The sequence below is a fragment of the Carassius gibelio genome, chromosome B11 (genome assembly GCF_023724105.1).
Source record: "Carassius gibelio isolate Cgi1373 ecotype wild population from Czech Republic chromosome B11, carGib1.2-hapl.c, whole genome shotgun sequence".
NCBI classification, from domain to species: domain Eukaryota; kingdom Metazoa; phylum Chordata; class Actinopteri; order Cypriniformes; family Cyprinidae; genus Carassius; species Carassius gibelio.
In genome coordinates, this window is record NC_068406.1 from 22,203,664 (window position 1) to 22,222,393 (window position 18,730).

Here is an 18,730-nt window from a genome sequence, read left to right on the forward strand (position 1 = left end):
GGACACGAGCAGCGAGGTACCTGGTCCTCATCGTTGAGGAGTTTGGTGAGCTCTGGAATGGCACGGGTGGCGAGTTCGGCGTCGTCCTGGTAGTTGATGAGATGAATGATGGCGGCTTTGAGCTGCTGAGACGGTTCGGCCAGCTTCTGTACATTGGTCTGCTGGGACGGATCCATCTGTGTGGAAAGGACGGCCGTTCCCTCCACTGTCTCAGGAAACATGGCCGCTCGTATGCGCTGGGCCCGAGTCATGTTATATTGAGACTCCACGTCTACAGGAGAGAGTGACCTATAGTTTAGAGAACTGTAAACTAATTCGTTTTCAAGTTTCTATGCTTATTTTGGTGGAAAAGAATTTGAAATAAATCGACATACTGTGGATCCCGGCAAAGGCAATTGGTAGAAATGATAAGAGAAAACTTGCTACATAATAGTCTTGATGTACAGTATACAATAAACCATATTTTAATCGATAAACATGAACACATGAACAAACAATTTCTGCTTTATTTATTAGGCATCATGTTTGCTGATTATTTATACTTATAATGTTTTTTTTATTTGGCATCTGCATAATCTTGCATTGGCAACAAGCCTCCACAAGCTTTCATGGGTGCGGGTTGCCAGATAACAAGAGTTTTTAAATCCCCCAATCGGAGTTTCTCTCTTTAAGGGTTAACTTACCCAAAAATACAAATTCTGTCATTAATTACTCATTCCAAACTTGTAAGATGTCCTTAGTTGAACGAAGGTCTTACAGGTTTGGAACGGCATGAGGGTGAGTAATTTATAACTGAATTTTCATTTTTGGATAAGCTAACCCTTTAAATCGATACATTTTCAGCCCAGTGATTCACATTTGCCGCGTTTCCACCGAAATTACCCGGAACATTTTTACCAGGAACTTTTTTTCCCAGGAACTTTTTTCCCCCCAGACCTGTTGCTTTCTGCGTTTCCACCGCGGTGTAAAGTACCGGGTAGATTAGGCAAATAGACTGGTGACGTAGGTCTGCGCGCGTTTCTCAATACAAAGTACTGCTGATTTGTTTTTGTTTTTTTTAAAGTACGCTGATTTTGGACGTGCATCCTCGGTAGTTAGTTCAGACTTTGTGCATTCGTCTCAGGAGTGTGATGTCCGCGATGACGCAAGTCCGGTAAATCTATAAACAGCAGCGTACTTGATAACTTCAGTCAGCTCGTCTTGGCTACTGCAATTTTCCTATTTACAATAAAACGAAATGGGATATAAAATACCACTGCCTCCTTTGGTTTTCATTTAAGCATAATAACAGCTGCAGAAATGTACTTAGTTAAGGGATATGTGTATATGCAGCCATTACAATGAAACGAAATATTATATAAATTTGCCTTTTTTATTTTCATTTTAACATATAGATAAATTGAATACAGACCAAAGAAAACCTGTTAGATTTACCCCGCAGCTGAATTATATGTTATGTTTAACCACTAAAGACACATCAGAGCCAGCGGCACATATCAGAAGGTCTAGCCGATTTGAGGCTGCATCTCGGCGGATACATGAGGACTGAGCTCTCGCTGATCGAGTGGAGCTCACCATCGCAGAGATCGGCGAAACACATTTTTTAAATAGGCACGGTCTTTATAAATAAACCATAGATTTGCGTTTTAAACAACTACATTCTCGCCTGAAATACTTTTAAAATTACATTTCATGACACAATAACAGTAATATTTGAAAATGATCCAAATAAATGGTGGTTGAACTCAACCAATGCTGCGTGAACTCAGATCGCTTTGGCTACTGCAATTTTCCCCTCAGTACATTTACAATAAAACGAAATAGGATATAAAATACCACTGCCTCCTTTCGTTTTCATTTAAACATAATAACAGCTGCAGAAATGTACTTAGTTCAGGGATATGTGCAACGTTATATACAGCCATTAAAATGAAACGAAATATTATATAGACTTGCCTTTTTTATTTTCATTTTAACATATAGATAAATTGAATACAGACCAAAGAAAACCTGTTAGATTTACCCCGCAGCTGAATTATATGTTATGTTTAACCACTAAAGACACATCAGAGCCAGCGGCACATATCAGAAGGTCTATCCAAGGTGAGGCTGCCTCTGGGCGGATAGATGATCACTGAGCTCTCGCTGATCGTGTGGAGCTCACCGTCTCAGAGATCGGCGAAACACATTTTTAAATAGGCGCCGTCTTTATAAATAAACAACAGATTTGAGTTTTAAACAACTACATTCTCGCCTGAAATACTTTTAAAATTACATTTCATGACACAATAACAGTAATATTTTGAAAATGTTGATCCGAATAAATGGTGGTTGAACTCAACCAATGCTGCGTGAACTCAACCAATCAGGATGTTTAGCGCCAAAGTCCCGCCCCCGAAAGTTCCTGAACTTTAAAAAAAGTACCACCTCGCCAGCAGGGACTTTCTGGGGGGCATTTTTTTACCCGGAACTTTTATTTAGTTCCTGGTTCCTGCGGTGGAAACACACCAAGTACCGGACCAAGTCCCTAGTTCCTGGGTAAAGTTCCTGCGGTGGAAACGCGGCTTTAATCTTCTACCCAGGAAACCATGTACACACGCTAACTGCAATTCGGAAAAAGTGCAGTTGAGCTGACAAAACCACCAGACATTAAAGTCAAAGTTTAGAGATCTTAGAGATATTCTGCTCAAATAAAAGTGTAATAGAGCCAGTCTGTTGTTGTTTTTGTCATGTGACTCTTGCGCTGCGTACTGTGACCAAATCTTCTTGTTCTGATGAAATGTAACAATCTTAAATGGCAATAATCATGCTAAATGATCATGATAAACTGTTCTAGTTCATGACAGGTTCTTCACCTGCAGGGTTCTCTGTGAATGTGGCGCTGTAGGTGAATTTCTTGCTGCTGTACTCTGTGCCATCTTCATCTGAGCGAACCGTAGTGGCTCCTGACTGGATGCCTGAATCTGTCCCATAATACGACTGCTGCCACTCTGTGACCTTCATTGAGCCTGGGGCTTCTGCCACTGATACACACATATACAACAGCAGTTTGAATTGATCTGTTGTCTCCGGTTCATCAAAACACCCAGTGAACACTCAGTTACTATTATAAATCAAGCACAACTTGAAACATGGAAAATGGTGGACAGATGACCTCAAAGCTGTTAAACATGCATTACAAAGCACAACAATCCAACTCATAAAGAACTGTTAAAACTGATTGGGCATTTCATTAGTATTAACAGTATTAACACTATTATTAACACTATTTGAAAGATTTTTAGACAATATTAAATATCAGTTATTTAGTTGTGCATGCTAACTTTCCTTTATTTTTAGCCTTTTTTTTTGCCATCAACTAATGCTCAATTTAAATGCATCTTTAAGGTATTAAGTAAATAATACAGTGTAGTAAATAAATGCAAATGAATAAAATGTATATCCACTTACAGCATACGTACAGCAATTAAAGTTACGCTTTCAATGTTTTATGTCTTTCATTTTCTTTTTCACATAAAATGGTCAATATAAATAAATTCAAATCCTCACCATTTAGTGATTATCGGTCATAACATGAGAATATGAATTGGATTATGTGCATCACTAAGAGTTTAATAATGTGACAATAGCAACTACTTACTGTGCATTTCCATTTTGGCTTCCTGGACTCAAACCAAACAGTCCAAAAGTAAAACCTGTAAAACGAGAAAAAAAAACACATATTTAAACTGACTTGTGTCAATCATTGTACCAACCATTAAAACTGTAACTAAGAGCTCCTGTGATCTGTTATTGGTCAGCAGGACAAAACAGCATTATAAACTGGAGTTCAAACAAACACAAGCAATCGAAACTGGTGCAAAGGATCATGGGAGAGGAGGGCGGGCGGCAGTGATGGGGAAATGTCAGCGGTAGTTTTTGACCCTTGGCTTCTCAAACAAGGCGTGTGAGCTAATGCTTGATTGCAAGCACAACAACCTCACAAAACTGGCTCTGCGTGTTTCAACATTCACACACCCCTACACACCAAACCCTCGTCTTTGTCCAGCTCTCACACATTTAAACACACAACTACACTGTCCATTTCAGACAAACACTCTAAATTGGACACGTATGTTTCTTAAAATCCATTCAGAAGTTAAAAAGAGGACCTTGTTCTCAAAATAAGCAAGACAGACTGAATGAATCACTTTTTCTTCTTTCACTTTTATCTGCACCTTGTAGTCTCTTGACTTCACTTGAACTCTTCCTCTCACGTTATCAATTATTTCTCTCCAACCCTTCTTCAGGTAATCTACAGTACATCCTCCATTTCTCTTGCTCTTTTTATAGCACATTCTGACTGTGTCCAACCAAAACCTTTGAACCCCGCAGGAGAAGAAGAGCATTTATCAGACAGGTTAATATAGATTCTCGCATTTTTATTCTATCTGATATGGTATAAACATTTGATCAACACTTGCCCACATAAATGTGCCCCCATAAAACAGACATAAATCATCAGATTTATTCCTATTCCTGTGTTACATGCAAATATCTGTTTGGGAGGAGTTAAAAAAAAACAAAAAACAGATGCCTTTACTCTTGGTCGAGTCAGGTCTTGTATGCACCTCAAACAGCCTTCTCAAGTAGTTTGATTAGATCTAGAAAGTGTCTTGAAGGGTATTTGCACTCTTTTTTTAACATGACTCGATAGCTATAATACATAAAATGACCAAGTGTAAATAAAAAACACAGAGAGGAGAGATCAATTTTTTTGATGTTCAACCAATATGATTGTGATTATAAATTATTATCGGTAAATATTATTTCAGAGTAATCAGATAAAAGCATTTAGCATTTAACAAAAATGACATAAAATTATGCATTTATTTTTATATAGTTAGTAATAAATATAGTTTATGATTTTCCAGTTAAGCCAATAAAAAAGCCTAACTTCATATTCGTTATTTGTAATTAAATATTTATTTATACATTTTTATTTATTTGTTTATCTATAATAAATAAATGTTTCTTATTTTCTGGTTAAATGTATAATATATATATATATATATATATATATATATATATATATATATATATATATATATATATATTTTATAAAAAGAAAAAAAAATATACATGTATAATAAGCACTAACTGTAATAGATGATTATTAATTATAAAACATTTTTAAAGCAGCAGAATAATTCTGATAGAAAGTATAATAACAATAATAAAAACAAAAGCACAAAAACACTATATGTTTATTGCTAATAAGCAAAAAAGACCTGACATGGGCATCCCAGCACTCATGACAGCTGTTTTATTCTGCTTATATTCTTAAAAGAGGTGGGACTTATCAAGGACTGGCATCATGAAATAATAACCTGATTGGTTTATTAGAAGAGCCAATGAACACCAGTAAAATATTTGAATTATAAAACATTAGTATGAATTAACAGCGCACCTAAAATGCACAGTGAAGTAGTTTCATGGATTCATTCCAATAAACTTTTAAAAATGCACGTAATCAGAGGCTTGACATTTCCCGACCAGCAGGAAGCCTGGCCACAGCCCTACAAACAATCATGAAAACAAAAAACAATCACCGCCTCTGAAAAATACATGTGCCGCACTTTACAGAACATCATGAGAACAGCCTGAACACATATTTTGAATGCCTTGCATGTTGCCACTTGAAGAGAGTGTGAACACAGCAACACACACACACACACACACACACACACACACACACACACATGCTGCTTTGCTGCCACGAAGAACAGAGTTTTTTAGCAAACATTTTTTCTAAACCGCACAACAGCAATACTAAACAGATGTCAGTTGGTTTGTAAAGCTTGTGGTTATTTATTCTTGCCAAAATGTGCCTAGCGCCGACACAAATAGTCTTTTCGTGTTACTACACATCACTGAAATGGTTCTTTAGAGTTAGTTTTACTTCAAGGTCATAGTAAGAGGTTTTGCATATAGCTAAAGATCCTGTGTGTTTAACTCCCTTCACAACAGGACACACCTAACTGGGTGTAACCAAGTCAAAAACCTGTCAAAACACGTAAAACGCAACACGCAGCGAGTCCCGCCAGCCCTGCAGGTGAACGATAGCAAGTGTCTGTGTGAACACTGGGTGTGGGTGTTTTCTCAAACTCCCAGTCTAGTGAACTACACAATCACATCTACACACCCACTTGGGTACGTTAATGAAACACTCAATAAAACATAGCAGATTATGACAGATTAGGCGAGATGGCATTTGCGATCAACTTTACACCTTACTGATTTTGGTCGCTGACCAAACAATTCCAGTTGGTATTAGTGCGTACCTGCAGGCAGACACTAGGTCTGTGTTAAAGGGTGAGGTCAATCACACAATTAGTGACACACTCAAAATCTGACAGATTTACATCTGAAAGAACCTGAGATATGACTAAGACCAGCAGTGGGCTCTTGACTTGAGGCAGTAAGCGACCGCCCAGCAGACTCGGGACTTGGACTGCAATTACGTATGAAACCAGACTCTGGAATTTGGAAACTGGAATTACAGCAACCGCTAGCAATTTTGAGCATTTCCACAAAACTTTCATGGCAATATGCTGAAAATGCAATATGTCAAACAGAACCTCTGCTTTTAAACAACAACTAAAGTTAGTATTATATTATAGACCTTATGCATCAGAGAATCAATTGCGCAGACATTTCGTTTTCAAACATGCATTAGTTCAGCAGCTCTATAGCAGGGCTCTTCAACAGGTGCATCATCAAAAAGCGACATTAACTTACATCGTGTCTACACCGGACTACAATATAACTTATTAAAATCAATGATGCTGTTACACTGGATGCGATGCAGATGACTCGTTCTAATTATGACGTGCTGACACAAAGTTCAAATGATTTGCAATGCTTTGTCGCGTCCAGTGTAGATATACAATGTGACAGCAAAAATGTTCCTTCCTGTGTTATGGATGTTGGTTCGCAGTGAGTTCACAGTTTTAACGTAAGTTTGCTTTAGCCTACGGTAATTTATTTTCAAATCTGAGGTAAAATATCTATTGTTGCTTTCACTATGGCTACAAAGATAACGCAAAATAATATTCAAAGTCACATTAGACACTTTTAACATTAAATAAAGCACATAATCTGAGAATATCATTGTATTATTTTGTACGTTGTTCCTGCCGCGATGTCACAGAAAATAAAAACCATTTCTAAAATAGAATTCCATGTCATTTATTGCTGATGATGGTTATGACAAAAACTACATGGAAAAGATACTTTTAATCACGTCACGTCTGATGGTGTTATAGTTTGATCCCTCCAAAAAATCTAATTATAAAATTATTAATGTTAACAGATCTAATAATAACTGAACCTGCAATTAGGGAAAGTGGAGAGAAGAGATGCAGTCTGGAGATGAGCAGGAACAGTTGATTTGCATGGCAGACACGGAGATCCAGATTTTTTTGTTTGCTCATTTGTTTTTAATATTCAACAGGCAAAGTTCTTCTGTATCTAGGCTAAATGCAAAAATATTCATAACTGTTTGAACTAAACAGACTACTAGGGGAAAAAAAATCTGAATATTTATATTGTGACCGTCTTTTTATTATTTTAACAAAAGCAACAATAATGTAATTGTAATAATAATAAATATATAGACTACATTTGGATCAGAATCAGAATCGATTGCTTCCATCAACCCTCCCAAAGCTTCACAGTCCTGTATCACTTCCTGGGTCGACATTTCATTTGGTTTTGATTTATATGCCGGTTTAATGTTTGACGGCCGTGTTTTTTGCATGTGCGTCTGCTTACATGTTCTGCTTTTTCAGCTTCTTCACCATGTTTTGATCCAGATATTTATTACTACAGAAGATGTAACAGCACCCCCTACATGGAAAGCTGGGAAATTCTGTCAATGGCGGAGAAAGGGTTAATGACTTGGATCCAACACATACACATACACATATATATACACACACATGTATGCATGTTACTTGGACTGTAGATACCACAGTATCTAGTGTGCAGTGTGAGAGGGAAATGATTGATGCACCACTGATACACTGCTGATATGAGGTGTGTACTGTAGTCTCTACTTTGGACTTCACACACAGTTTGGATGATGAGTAGTTAATGAGTACAAGTTTATTACTGTGCATCTGATTTCACACGGAGAAAAGCAAGCAAGGAATGTCACACGCCCTTCAGAATAATCGCCCTCCCCCACCCTGCCCTGCTCCACCTACTGTCCCCGCCTAATGGACCCAGCGCCTCCGAGAGCTTACGAGGCTGGGATCTGTTTGACTCACGCTGTGAGGAATCAGAACAGGTTGTGGATATGACACATCCCAAAACTCTAATCCTAGTGTGACAATCCACATTAGTCCACTGTGTGCTTACTGTGCTACACTGCTCTCCCAAACACCTTCTCTAAAACACACCCTCTCAATGATTTTCTGTAATGTACTGACATATAGTTACATGTCAACACTTGATTCTGGTGTATTTTTACCATTTGTCTGCTTCATTAACCTTTTTATATTAGAGTCTTTTTTATATATATATATATATATATATATATATATATATATATATATATATATATATATATATATATATATATATATATATATATATATATATAAATGGAGCAAACTAAAAGTAAAATTTGATGAAAAAATACAACAAAACATTTTGTCAAGCATTTTGTCAAGCATTGAAGCATTCCAAATTAAATCATTAAATCAAAACATTGGAATGCACCAGTTTTAAAATTGTGTGCTATAACAATAAGTTGATAATTATCTAACCAAATTAATGATAATAAAATGCTAAACCGTAAATTAAAATAAATAGCTTAAAATGTTAAAAGTAAATTTGCCTTCACAACATTTGCCTAGAAAATAAAGTGTACTGAGAAAGAAAAAAGAATTGCAAAGAAATAGCAAGTAACACATTGTATTAAATATGACATTTTTAAGCAGAAAAACTGAAATTGCATTTTCATGTAAAAATTATGCCAATTATCTTTATCGTTAATCGTAATTATCAATTTAATTAAGAACTTCAAAAATAATTAAGTGCATGAGTTCAAAAGTAGAAAAAAAACACAGTATCTGGACAAATTAAGAAACTTTGAACTTGTTTGCAGAACCCTTTATCCTTTTTAGCTTATGTGCACAAAATCACTTTGTTTCTCTCAATCAGTCCCATTTCCCCGTCTCGCTCTCACATGACCTGACAGCTAAAGAATGTCAGAATCAGATGTGCTGATGATGCTCATTCACAGAACAATACTGAGGACTGACAGTGCAGTCGCCATGATCTCGCTCACTGCCCTGCCCTCGGGACACAGGGAGTGCTGCTGATATGACTCAGGTGTGTGAGGTCTTCTGCTCCAAGATAACCTCTTTTATGATATATGATAAAGGCTTTTTAATAGTGTCGCAGAATTGATAACATCTACATCAATGATATGATGTTCTATCTATTTATGCATTCCAAAATTTATTAATGCAATATGCAAAGATTTAAATCTATTGAAATTAATTTCTATACTAATAAAATCAACATACATGCATTTTATGCATATTGGATTTATCTTCTTGTATTGTACATTATAAAATGGATGTCATTTTAAATATTTTTGTTATATTAATTATGGTATTTATTCTTGTGTTGGTGCTTATTGTAATGCTTCTTATTGTAAAGGTATTATAGAAATGTATTTTAATATTATATATATATATATATATATATATATATATATATATATATATATATGCACATTTTTTGAAAATCAAAAATTGTCAGTAAGGCTCTTAAAATTCCAAACTTTCATTCCAAAATTTAAAACTTATGTATTTGAGGTGCAGAAGAATTTATAGACATTTTGGAGCCATGAAATAAAAAAATGTCTCTTTAACCAAGCTGAATTCAAGTTTTTCAAAATCATCTGAAACCAACATTATTATTCTGCTTTACTACAAAGATCGAATATAACGTTCATCATAATATCACAGTATACTCAGGCTGCGGTCAGGCTTTATTTTTACAGTGACCATAATGAGCCATTACCACATTTACATTTGAATTACTGCCAGAAAGCAGCCATTTTGGTTTTAGAGTCAGTCTCCGGAGATTATAGTGCTTCTATGCCTCACAGCTTTAATTCAGTAGTATGAAATCCAAAGCCACCCACCCACACACACACACACACACACCGTTAATGACTTTGTGACCTGAATGCTACCAGCTGAGCCCATACTGCTAAGAGCCTGCTGTGTCTGAGATCTCCCCAGACGCTCAGCTTGCTTCCGCTAAGGACAGCAAGTGGGCGAGCAGGTGGTCGGCACAGGCTCGGGCCCGCCGATTTCTCTAACCCCAGAAATGCACACACAGGCCTCTCAAAATGCAGATCCATCAACCTGCACATCCAATTAAACAGTAATCGTAGGAAGTCAAATGAACTCAGCGAGTTATAATGTAGCTTTCTGACTACAGCTGCACACCCTCGGAATAATGGATAGCTATTAGAGAGGACAGTTTGCAAGGCATATAATGAAATTGAACAATTTGTCCAACATCAACGTCATTCATCCTACTACAGAAATTTACTAAACAATAATATATAGCTTTAATAGCTTGGCTAATGCATTTGCTAATTGCTATGTGGTTGAATCAGAAAAAAACAGATGACGAGGATCTCAAGGTCCGTGCAGGAGTGTAAATTTGAAGAAGATCAGAAAGATAAGAAGGAGGCAGATTATTAAGAGCTTTGTAGGTAAGAAGCTACATTTTGAAGTTGACACGATATTTGACCGCAAGCCAGTGCAGATGGCAAAGAACAGGTGAAATATGCTTTACATGAGGTGATCTAGTAATAATTTGTGTAGATGAATTCTGTACCAACTGCAGCTTATGTAAGAAGTTTGAAGACCAAAAGGCAAAGAATTACAATAATCTAGACGTGACATAACCAAGGAATGCACACGGATACCTTGTGGCCAATCAACACAAACTCATGTTGCACAGCACTGTATTAAAACATGCATCTTGTAAGGTAACTATGAGACAAACACAATCACGGTTAGTTCGCAGCAGAAGGTAAATTCCTCTTAAAACAGATGATGTGTGCGATATCCATGCATGTATGAACAGGTTGCAATATTTCAGCCTCAAGCTAAACCATTAGCAGCAGCATTAAATGACATGTACTTCTAGGGAAGAAAATGATTACAACAGATACGCATATTAGAAATACACTTAACTGCACATCTTCAAAGTTACTTGTCATAAATTGATCATGAACGATAACTTTAACATTTTAAATTGTTAGTTAACATCCTTGCTGTGAAGGGGCCCTAAAAGTAGGTTGTAGTCATCTTAAAATGTTTTTATACAACCCGTCTTATGGGTTAGCATGCTAATCAAAGTATTGTGGCAAAAAATTTTAAACTAAAAGATCTAGACTACTTAGTTGGCTGTTTTTAATTCTTAATGCATAAATGCATGAAGCAATTTCAAGGACAATTTGCACATTAGAAACAATCCAGTTTTGCCATAGACAATCTGCAAATCTGTGTTAATGATACAAAGCTGCAGATGCTCCATACTGTTGCACTCACATGGTTTAAAAGCTAAATGGTGGGCATTTGGTCATGGGTGTCACTTGCAATAAGTGCTTAGATTAACACAGAGGAAGAGACAGGACATTAGCAAATGCTGTCGGTCAGCTCGCCGCATCCTCACATCTCCATTCAGTTAGACGTGATGGACTGAGAGATACGCCATAGGAGCAGTGAGTACGTCTAATTTCCAGAATCATGTACATATTCTAACATCCACTATCCCATAATGCCTCTTCTGTTTTAGGCCCGGCTGAGATGAAAGAGGTGTTTCCATCTGAATGGAGCGGCTGACTGAATGTGGGCAGCTGTGTGACTGCCTGACGCTTGATGGACCAACAGTAACAATTCCTATTATTGTAAGACTCTTCTCGTCTGAGTCATTAGCAAAGGCTCTTAACGGTAAGTGGGGCGTTATCTGAGACCAAATCAGTGTTTGACATTTTACCAGCATTCTGAGGGCTAAGTTTCAACATCTGCCCCTCCTGGTTTTTGAAACGCATCATTTTAAATAGAATAAAGCCAAATCATCAGAGTATCTGTGGTTATCATAAATGTCGTCATTTGAGCTTATTGTGCCATTCCTTCCCCAGAAAGGAGGGAAGCTACTTCATCATAGGTATGCATGAGTTTGTAGAGCACAACTGAGCCAATGTGACAGTCGTTGAATATTTCATCGATCGGAGATGTCCTGGAGGAAACCTGGCTGGTTCTGCATATATCTGGAAAGTTTTGGAGGAATGCCACAGTATTGTAGAGACAACCTGATTAATGTTTGACAGGAGAAGAGATTGAATTAGACTACTGCATTATAAAGAGACTAGGCTTGAACTAGAAAATAAACAGAAACTAGGCTTTATATAAAGATGCACAATGTAACTAGACCATAATGGTTACTGGCTTTTTTTAAATTATTTTATTATACAAATCTGATGCAAAATACTAACAATTTATTCATTTAATATCTTTATTACCAAACTTCCTAATCAGCCTGAATATATATATATATATATATATACACATACACACACATAATTTACAAAGACTCTAAATGGTATATTTAACATACCACTAAATGAAAATAAATTTTCCATAATGTACATTATAATGTTGTGATGCAAATTTACTTAGCATTCATAATGATTGATTATAGTCAGCATTTTTTTCATGAAACAATTTATTAAGACAAAGCAGCATATAATAGATTTTAATCAAGATTTTAACTAATCACTGTCAACCATTTATTAGGTTTTGTCTATAACATTATACTTAATCAGCTTTTCGGTATCAGCCTGAATTTTAATAGTGGATTGTCATAATTTATTATAATACAACTATAATATTCTTAACCCTTTAGGGGTTGTGACTTGCTGGTCCACAACTGTTATCTACTAAACTCTAAAGTTCTGTTCATCTTTCACTCAGGTCACCTACAGGAGTCAAATGCACCATTACAAAGCTATGGGAATGTTCTTTACTACCAAACAGAATTAAACGGAGGCCCTGATTATTAATCACCCTGAGATTGTCTGTCTCTGGTGTGCGAACGTTCCCTGAATGGCCCCTTTCTCCACCTCTCCCTGGTTCCGCTACACCTCCCTCGCCCTGATTTAAGGAGTGGAGATGCTCTGTCCTGATGAGACATGCCCGGACCCTCCCACAACGTTTGACTCACGTTGAGCAAAGCTGCTCCCTACTTCACAGGAACAGTGGTCTTGATACAGAACCGTGTAACATGTCATTTTTCATTTGTATCACACCCAGAACATCACCCAAATCCTTTATTAAGCCGATCAAATCACACACAATTTGCACATTTAGAACTTCCCTTTTAGGCTTTGCAACTTCCTTCTTCTAGTGACTAGCACAGGAACATTGAATTATTCATGTTATGCAGTGTAAAACTCACTATGTATGTCCGGATATAATGGTCTGAGGTTAGTTTTATACTGTGTGTAATTTGACTTCTTTAAATTCCACTCTCCACTTTGTAAAAAACAAAGGGGAGGGGATAGAGGGTCTATTATGCTCCTTTGTGACTGCTCAGTGTTAATTCAGTAGGTCTCTGCTGGTGTCGGGAGTGTTTACTGACATCTGAGGAGAGCTTTGTTAATATTGCATGAGAGCGAAGCTGACCGCACAGAGTATGGAAAAGATAGCAGTGTGTAAAAAGATCTTAGAGAGGTAATTAAGTGCAGAACATCCTTGAGTTATACCAATGCTACTCAAGGATCAAGGCAGAGCACTAAGACTGATTCACACCAAAAACAATACCAGGATCTTAGGATAACTATATTAGTGTCTGCACCTACACATGATAATATTCTGTTTATCATACACACAGGCTGCAGTTTCGTCCTCTGCCACTTGAAATGCTTTCAATTCAAATGGAAGTCTTCCCGTGTCATTATCTTTATAGTTGTGTGGTGGACGTCCAAATTTTAATACAATTATGATTGTTTAAACTTCAAAGGCATGACATTTTTACTGGCCAAAACCCAGAAGCATGTTAACATTAGCACTTCCAGTTTCATTGTCCTCCAGAAATCAATGGATTTTTTTGTTAAACGCCTGAAATAAGGTGTGTGGTAACACAAGCTCAAGATATTTTTCACGTGTTATTCTACGACATAAAATATATTTATTAAAGCTTTTACATGTCTGGAAAAAAGGCGTTTGCTAACAAGAGGCTAAATGGGACTACCGATGCAGTCGCGACATTAACTGTCATTACAAACTGGTTAACTAATTTACTAACTAGTCCACTTTTACAGCCTCATAGTTTTTATAATCTCACTCTTGGAAACTCTTCTGAGGAAAACTATTAGTAAAACTGTTCTTAAAGACTGAAAGTTCATGTGATGATGTGGTTCGTGGTTCGTTTATAGTCCAAGATTGTAGTCGACTTATTTAGGCTTCAAATTTCACAAAGGTTATTGTTATATCGAACAAAATGTTTAAATTCTGGGTTTATCCATAGAATACCATCATCACTGCAGCACTCGAAAGTTATCATTATCATCTTTGGTGTGAACAGCCCTCTACATCGAGTATAAACGAGGTTTATAACACAATTAACCTCAAAAAGTCCTGAAGAACAACTGGCCTGGCCCTGTACAGATTATGAAACCATTAGACCATCTTATCCATCTCAGCCAGCTGGTCATTCACCACAGATTTCATATAGCTAGGGATCTCACTCCACGTTCATTAAAGATACATTTCACATTAGGGATTACAGATATGGAGAGAGGGTGTAGAGGAACACTCTGTGACGCATATGCTGAGACTACAGCTATAAAACACTACAGACATGAATTATCCAGAAAGGTAGAGAGATAAAGATGCTAATTGATTTAATAATACTGTAAAATACAAGCAAATAGGGATTCTGAGCGAACGGTGCTTATGGGTAATCTCTTTTGCCCCCTCTCAAAGTGTATTTATGAAGAGGGGATCACGCTGCCCCTTGCTGTCCTAATGTAGGACAATATCAGGGATTTGTGCTCAAATGCTGTAAATCTCATCCTAAAACCAATGGCAGTCGGTCAGTAAAGCAAGCAGCTGGCCTCTGACTGCACTATTAATGCGCACAACTCAGGAACTCCCACAAAGAGCAAATGCCATATCCTGTCTTTGTTAAGATCTACTACAACTGACCCATCAAAATATACATAAATAGACTGTCATATGGTCCTTCGTCTGGCCGTATTTCTTTCAGATACTGTTAGTGAGAGAGAAAAAATGTGTTCTTGTCTCACAATCATCCTTTTACTGTGTGCCAGTAGGGCATGCTGATGCCATCCAAAATCCAAATGAAATTCAACTGGGCCAAAACCACTGGCTAAACCCATGTCATTAAATTTAGTGGAATTAAGATGCTTCTTTAAGAGATAAACCACTCACAGAAGACATGGTTTTTTTGCTTTCCTTGCTAACCAGACAAACAGGAAAGGGTGTACCCTAAGGAACATTGCTTCCTCTGAGGCAGATTAAGCACATTATTTCTTTGACACTTTGTAAACACTCAAAATTACTTACTAAAGTAGAAACTCAATTACGAGATGGATCTGATTGTGTATCGTATCTTTTCAGATTGAAATCACTAAAGAGAAGTCAGATATTCAGCCTTGCTCGCATTGGGAAGTAAATAAAACATGGTAGCGCCCCACCCAGACACATGCACTCACGTAAGACCCTGACTAACAACGCCAAAGACAGAGGTATGATAACTTATGAATTAGACATGTTAAAGGAACTAGTTTGGTTTATATATTTCTTCACATTTGACTACACCAGGCTCTATAACACACTTTAGTTTGAATTCACTATACACTGAACAACCTGCAAGGTGTTACAGGTGTGGCAACAGACCAGCATTCATAACATCCTGGGTTATATAATCCACTGGTTATATAATCAACAGTACACATCAAAATTAACATTTTATGCTTTGTATAATAAAACAAAATAATCAGATACAAAATCCCATAAGAGAAAGACTTGTCTCTTAAAGAGATAGTTCTCCCATAATTTATATCCTATGGATGAACGTATACGTTTCACACATTAGTTTTAACAATACACTAATAAATTGTTTTAGTAAATACAAAAGTTAGACATAAATTGTCTTTGCATGAAGAAAAGAGCAACAGCTGCTCTATCGCTGTCTGTATTGGTAAAATTAATCCATTGGTAAAATGTATGTAGTCATTTTTTATCATATATTTACACATTTAAAAATAAAAAAAGTTTGTATTTTGTTTAAAATGTTGGTTGGTTGACACTTAGCTTACATGCGCTATAGTTAGACGAAGAAATTCTAAAATTATTTTGAAAATTTGACCCCCCCATCTTCCATCTTGAAATTAACACACTGTTGCCAACTTCCATCACCGAAGCAAATTTATTTAATATTTTGTCCATATTTAAGCCAACCGAGATTGTCATCTCCCTTTGTATTCCACATAAGAAACACAGTCCTACAGGTTTGAAACATGAGAGTGAGTAAATAATAATATAACCTTAACCACTGTATGAACTATTCCCCCTTTTCAATTCTATTGCATGTAGGCTACATACATTTTTTATTTAATATTTACTTATACAGGCCTGTTAGGTATGTTTAATGTCAGCAGTTGACATTTGCGAATCTGCGGGGGTTCTTGCTTGGATTTCTTTGTTGGGAGTGTAAAAACACACCCGCCTAACTTATATAGCCTGGGTTACAGCTGAGTGTTTATACAAACTACGACTAAAGTACGATCACGTAGCGAAATAAATGCATTTAAAGTTTGGATCAGCTGAAACCAGACACACGGAAGTGAGAACGAGTAACGCACAGGTAGGTAAACCAACACCGATAACCCAGAGCACCACAATACTACGCCACTTTCCCAAGAGATCTATCCGCGAAATTGTAATGGCTGCTTTTTGTATGGTCGATGTTGGATAAAAACAATTAAATAATAATAATTAAAAAAACGGATAACGTTTAACTAACAACGAATACACGAAAACACAATGCTGCCTTATTTAATACACAAATATAAAATATAAAAATGTACCTTTAAACGCTCGTCTCCAAACACTGCTGCTGACAGCGATCCAAGAGTCTTTTAGTTTTCCCCAGCGCACAGAGTTCCAGAGAGAGCGACACTTTCTCTCGCATTCAGATGAGGGTGAACAATGTGCTTTGGGGAGAGAGGGCAAAGTCTCCTCCAGAGCTCCGCCCCCGATACTACACCGAGTCCAGCACCACACCCAGCCCCACACCTCCGCACCCTCGGACACTTTACCGATAAACACACACCAAAAACACTTACAGTGGAAATCTGATCGTTTCAGTTGCTCATCATGGCATATCATTTAAATGAGATTTAAAACATGCATAATATATCAATTTCAATATACAATCAAATAATTAAAAAGTGAACACAATATATCTATACTTTTATAGACAAACTTTTTTTTTTCTCAGGCACATGTGTAATCTGATATTAATTATTAAATTAATATTTTTTAAAAAAAATTATATTGTTTTATATTGCATGATGTTCCTGTCTTAATTTTATTACTTTTGTTTTGATTTCCTTTGATATTTTATTATTAGTAGTAAAGGGCTATATAAATAAACTTGACCTTGACCTTGATGTGTATATATATATATATATATATATATATATATACATAAACTTGACCTTGACCTTGATGTATATATATATATATATATATATATATATATATATTTTTTTTTTTTTTTTTTTTTTTTTACATAATATAGTGTCCAACCATGAAGGATAAACATTTATTTCAATATACAATAAAAGTATAAAATTAAATAAAATATAAAGCTTTTTCCCCCGCAGTGAGCACTGAGGCTTACATCCTGTCTGTATCCGTCATTTCTTGTCTGTGATCACTGATAAGGATTCGTCTATGTTTTTTTTTGTTTGTTTGTTTCTGATGATTCACAGAGATATCCTTCCAAATCATATTCTGCTGTAAACTTATACTTCTCAAAAGCAGTGAGATCTTCTTCCTGTAGGGCATATTCCCATGTCAGCGGCCACACCTGTGGCAGGTATTACGACATACAAGGCCATGCGTCATGACTCTGACAAAGTCATTCTCAGACAATGCAATATGATGATATCTCACCTCTGAAACTTTACACTCATCCAGTTTACTTAGAGTGCTTTTATTCTAAAATTAAACTTCTTAGGGTTTAACAAATTTCACATGAAAGACTTCCCAAAAGTGAAAGCAACATTTAATATTATAATTATTATTTAATTTTTTTTTAATCTGAAGTTTATCATCTACTTGTAAGAGTTATTATGAATCCATAATATTGTATATTAGCAGTTACATGTCCCCAAACATCTTAAAAATATTCTAAAAGGCTAGACACTTATCGATTTAGATTTTTTAAGATATTTGTATTTTTGAAGTTCAACAAATCTTTCACATTTGATGCATTTGGCAGAGGTTTAATTGGTGTGGAGTGAGTGATTCAGATTACTGTTTACCAATGCGCAAAACATAGTTCAGAGGAAAAAAAGGGAGAGTGAAAAGCGAGAAAGGGTGGAGGAGGGTTA

The 18,730-nt window shown here is 36.3% G+C and overlaps 1 protein-coding gene across 1 annotated transcript in view; it reads right to left on the reverse strand.

The window, feature by feature from the left end:
* LOC127968037 (junction plakoglobin-like) overlaps positions 1 to 17,363 on the reverse strand; it is a 25,555-nt gene extending 8,192 nt beyond the window's left edge. Inside the window, exons 1-4 of the mRNA XM_052568898.1 lie at positions 17,198 to 17,363; positions 3,641 to 3,695; positions 2,856 to 3,023; positions 21 to 271 (exon numbers count right to left, since the gene is read on the reverse strand). Of these exons, the coding sequence (XP_052424858.1) occupies positions 21 to 271; positions 2,856 to 3,023; positions 3,641 to 3,653 (432 nt within the window). The 5' untranslated portion in view covers positions 3,654 to 3,695; positions 17,198 to 17,363. The remainder of the gene's footprint in view (positions 1 to 20; positions 272 to 2,855; positions 3,024 to 3,640; positions 3,696 to 17,197) is intronic.
* Positions 17,364 to 18,730: the final 1,367 nt, after the last annotated feature.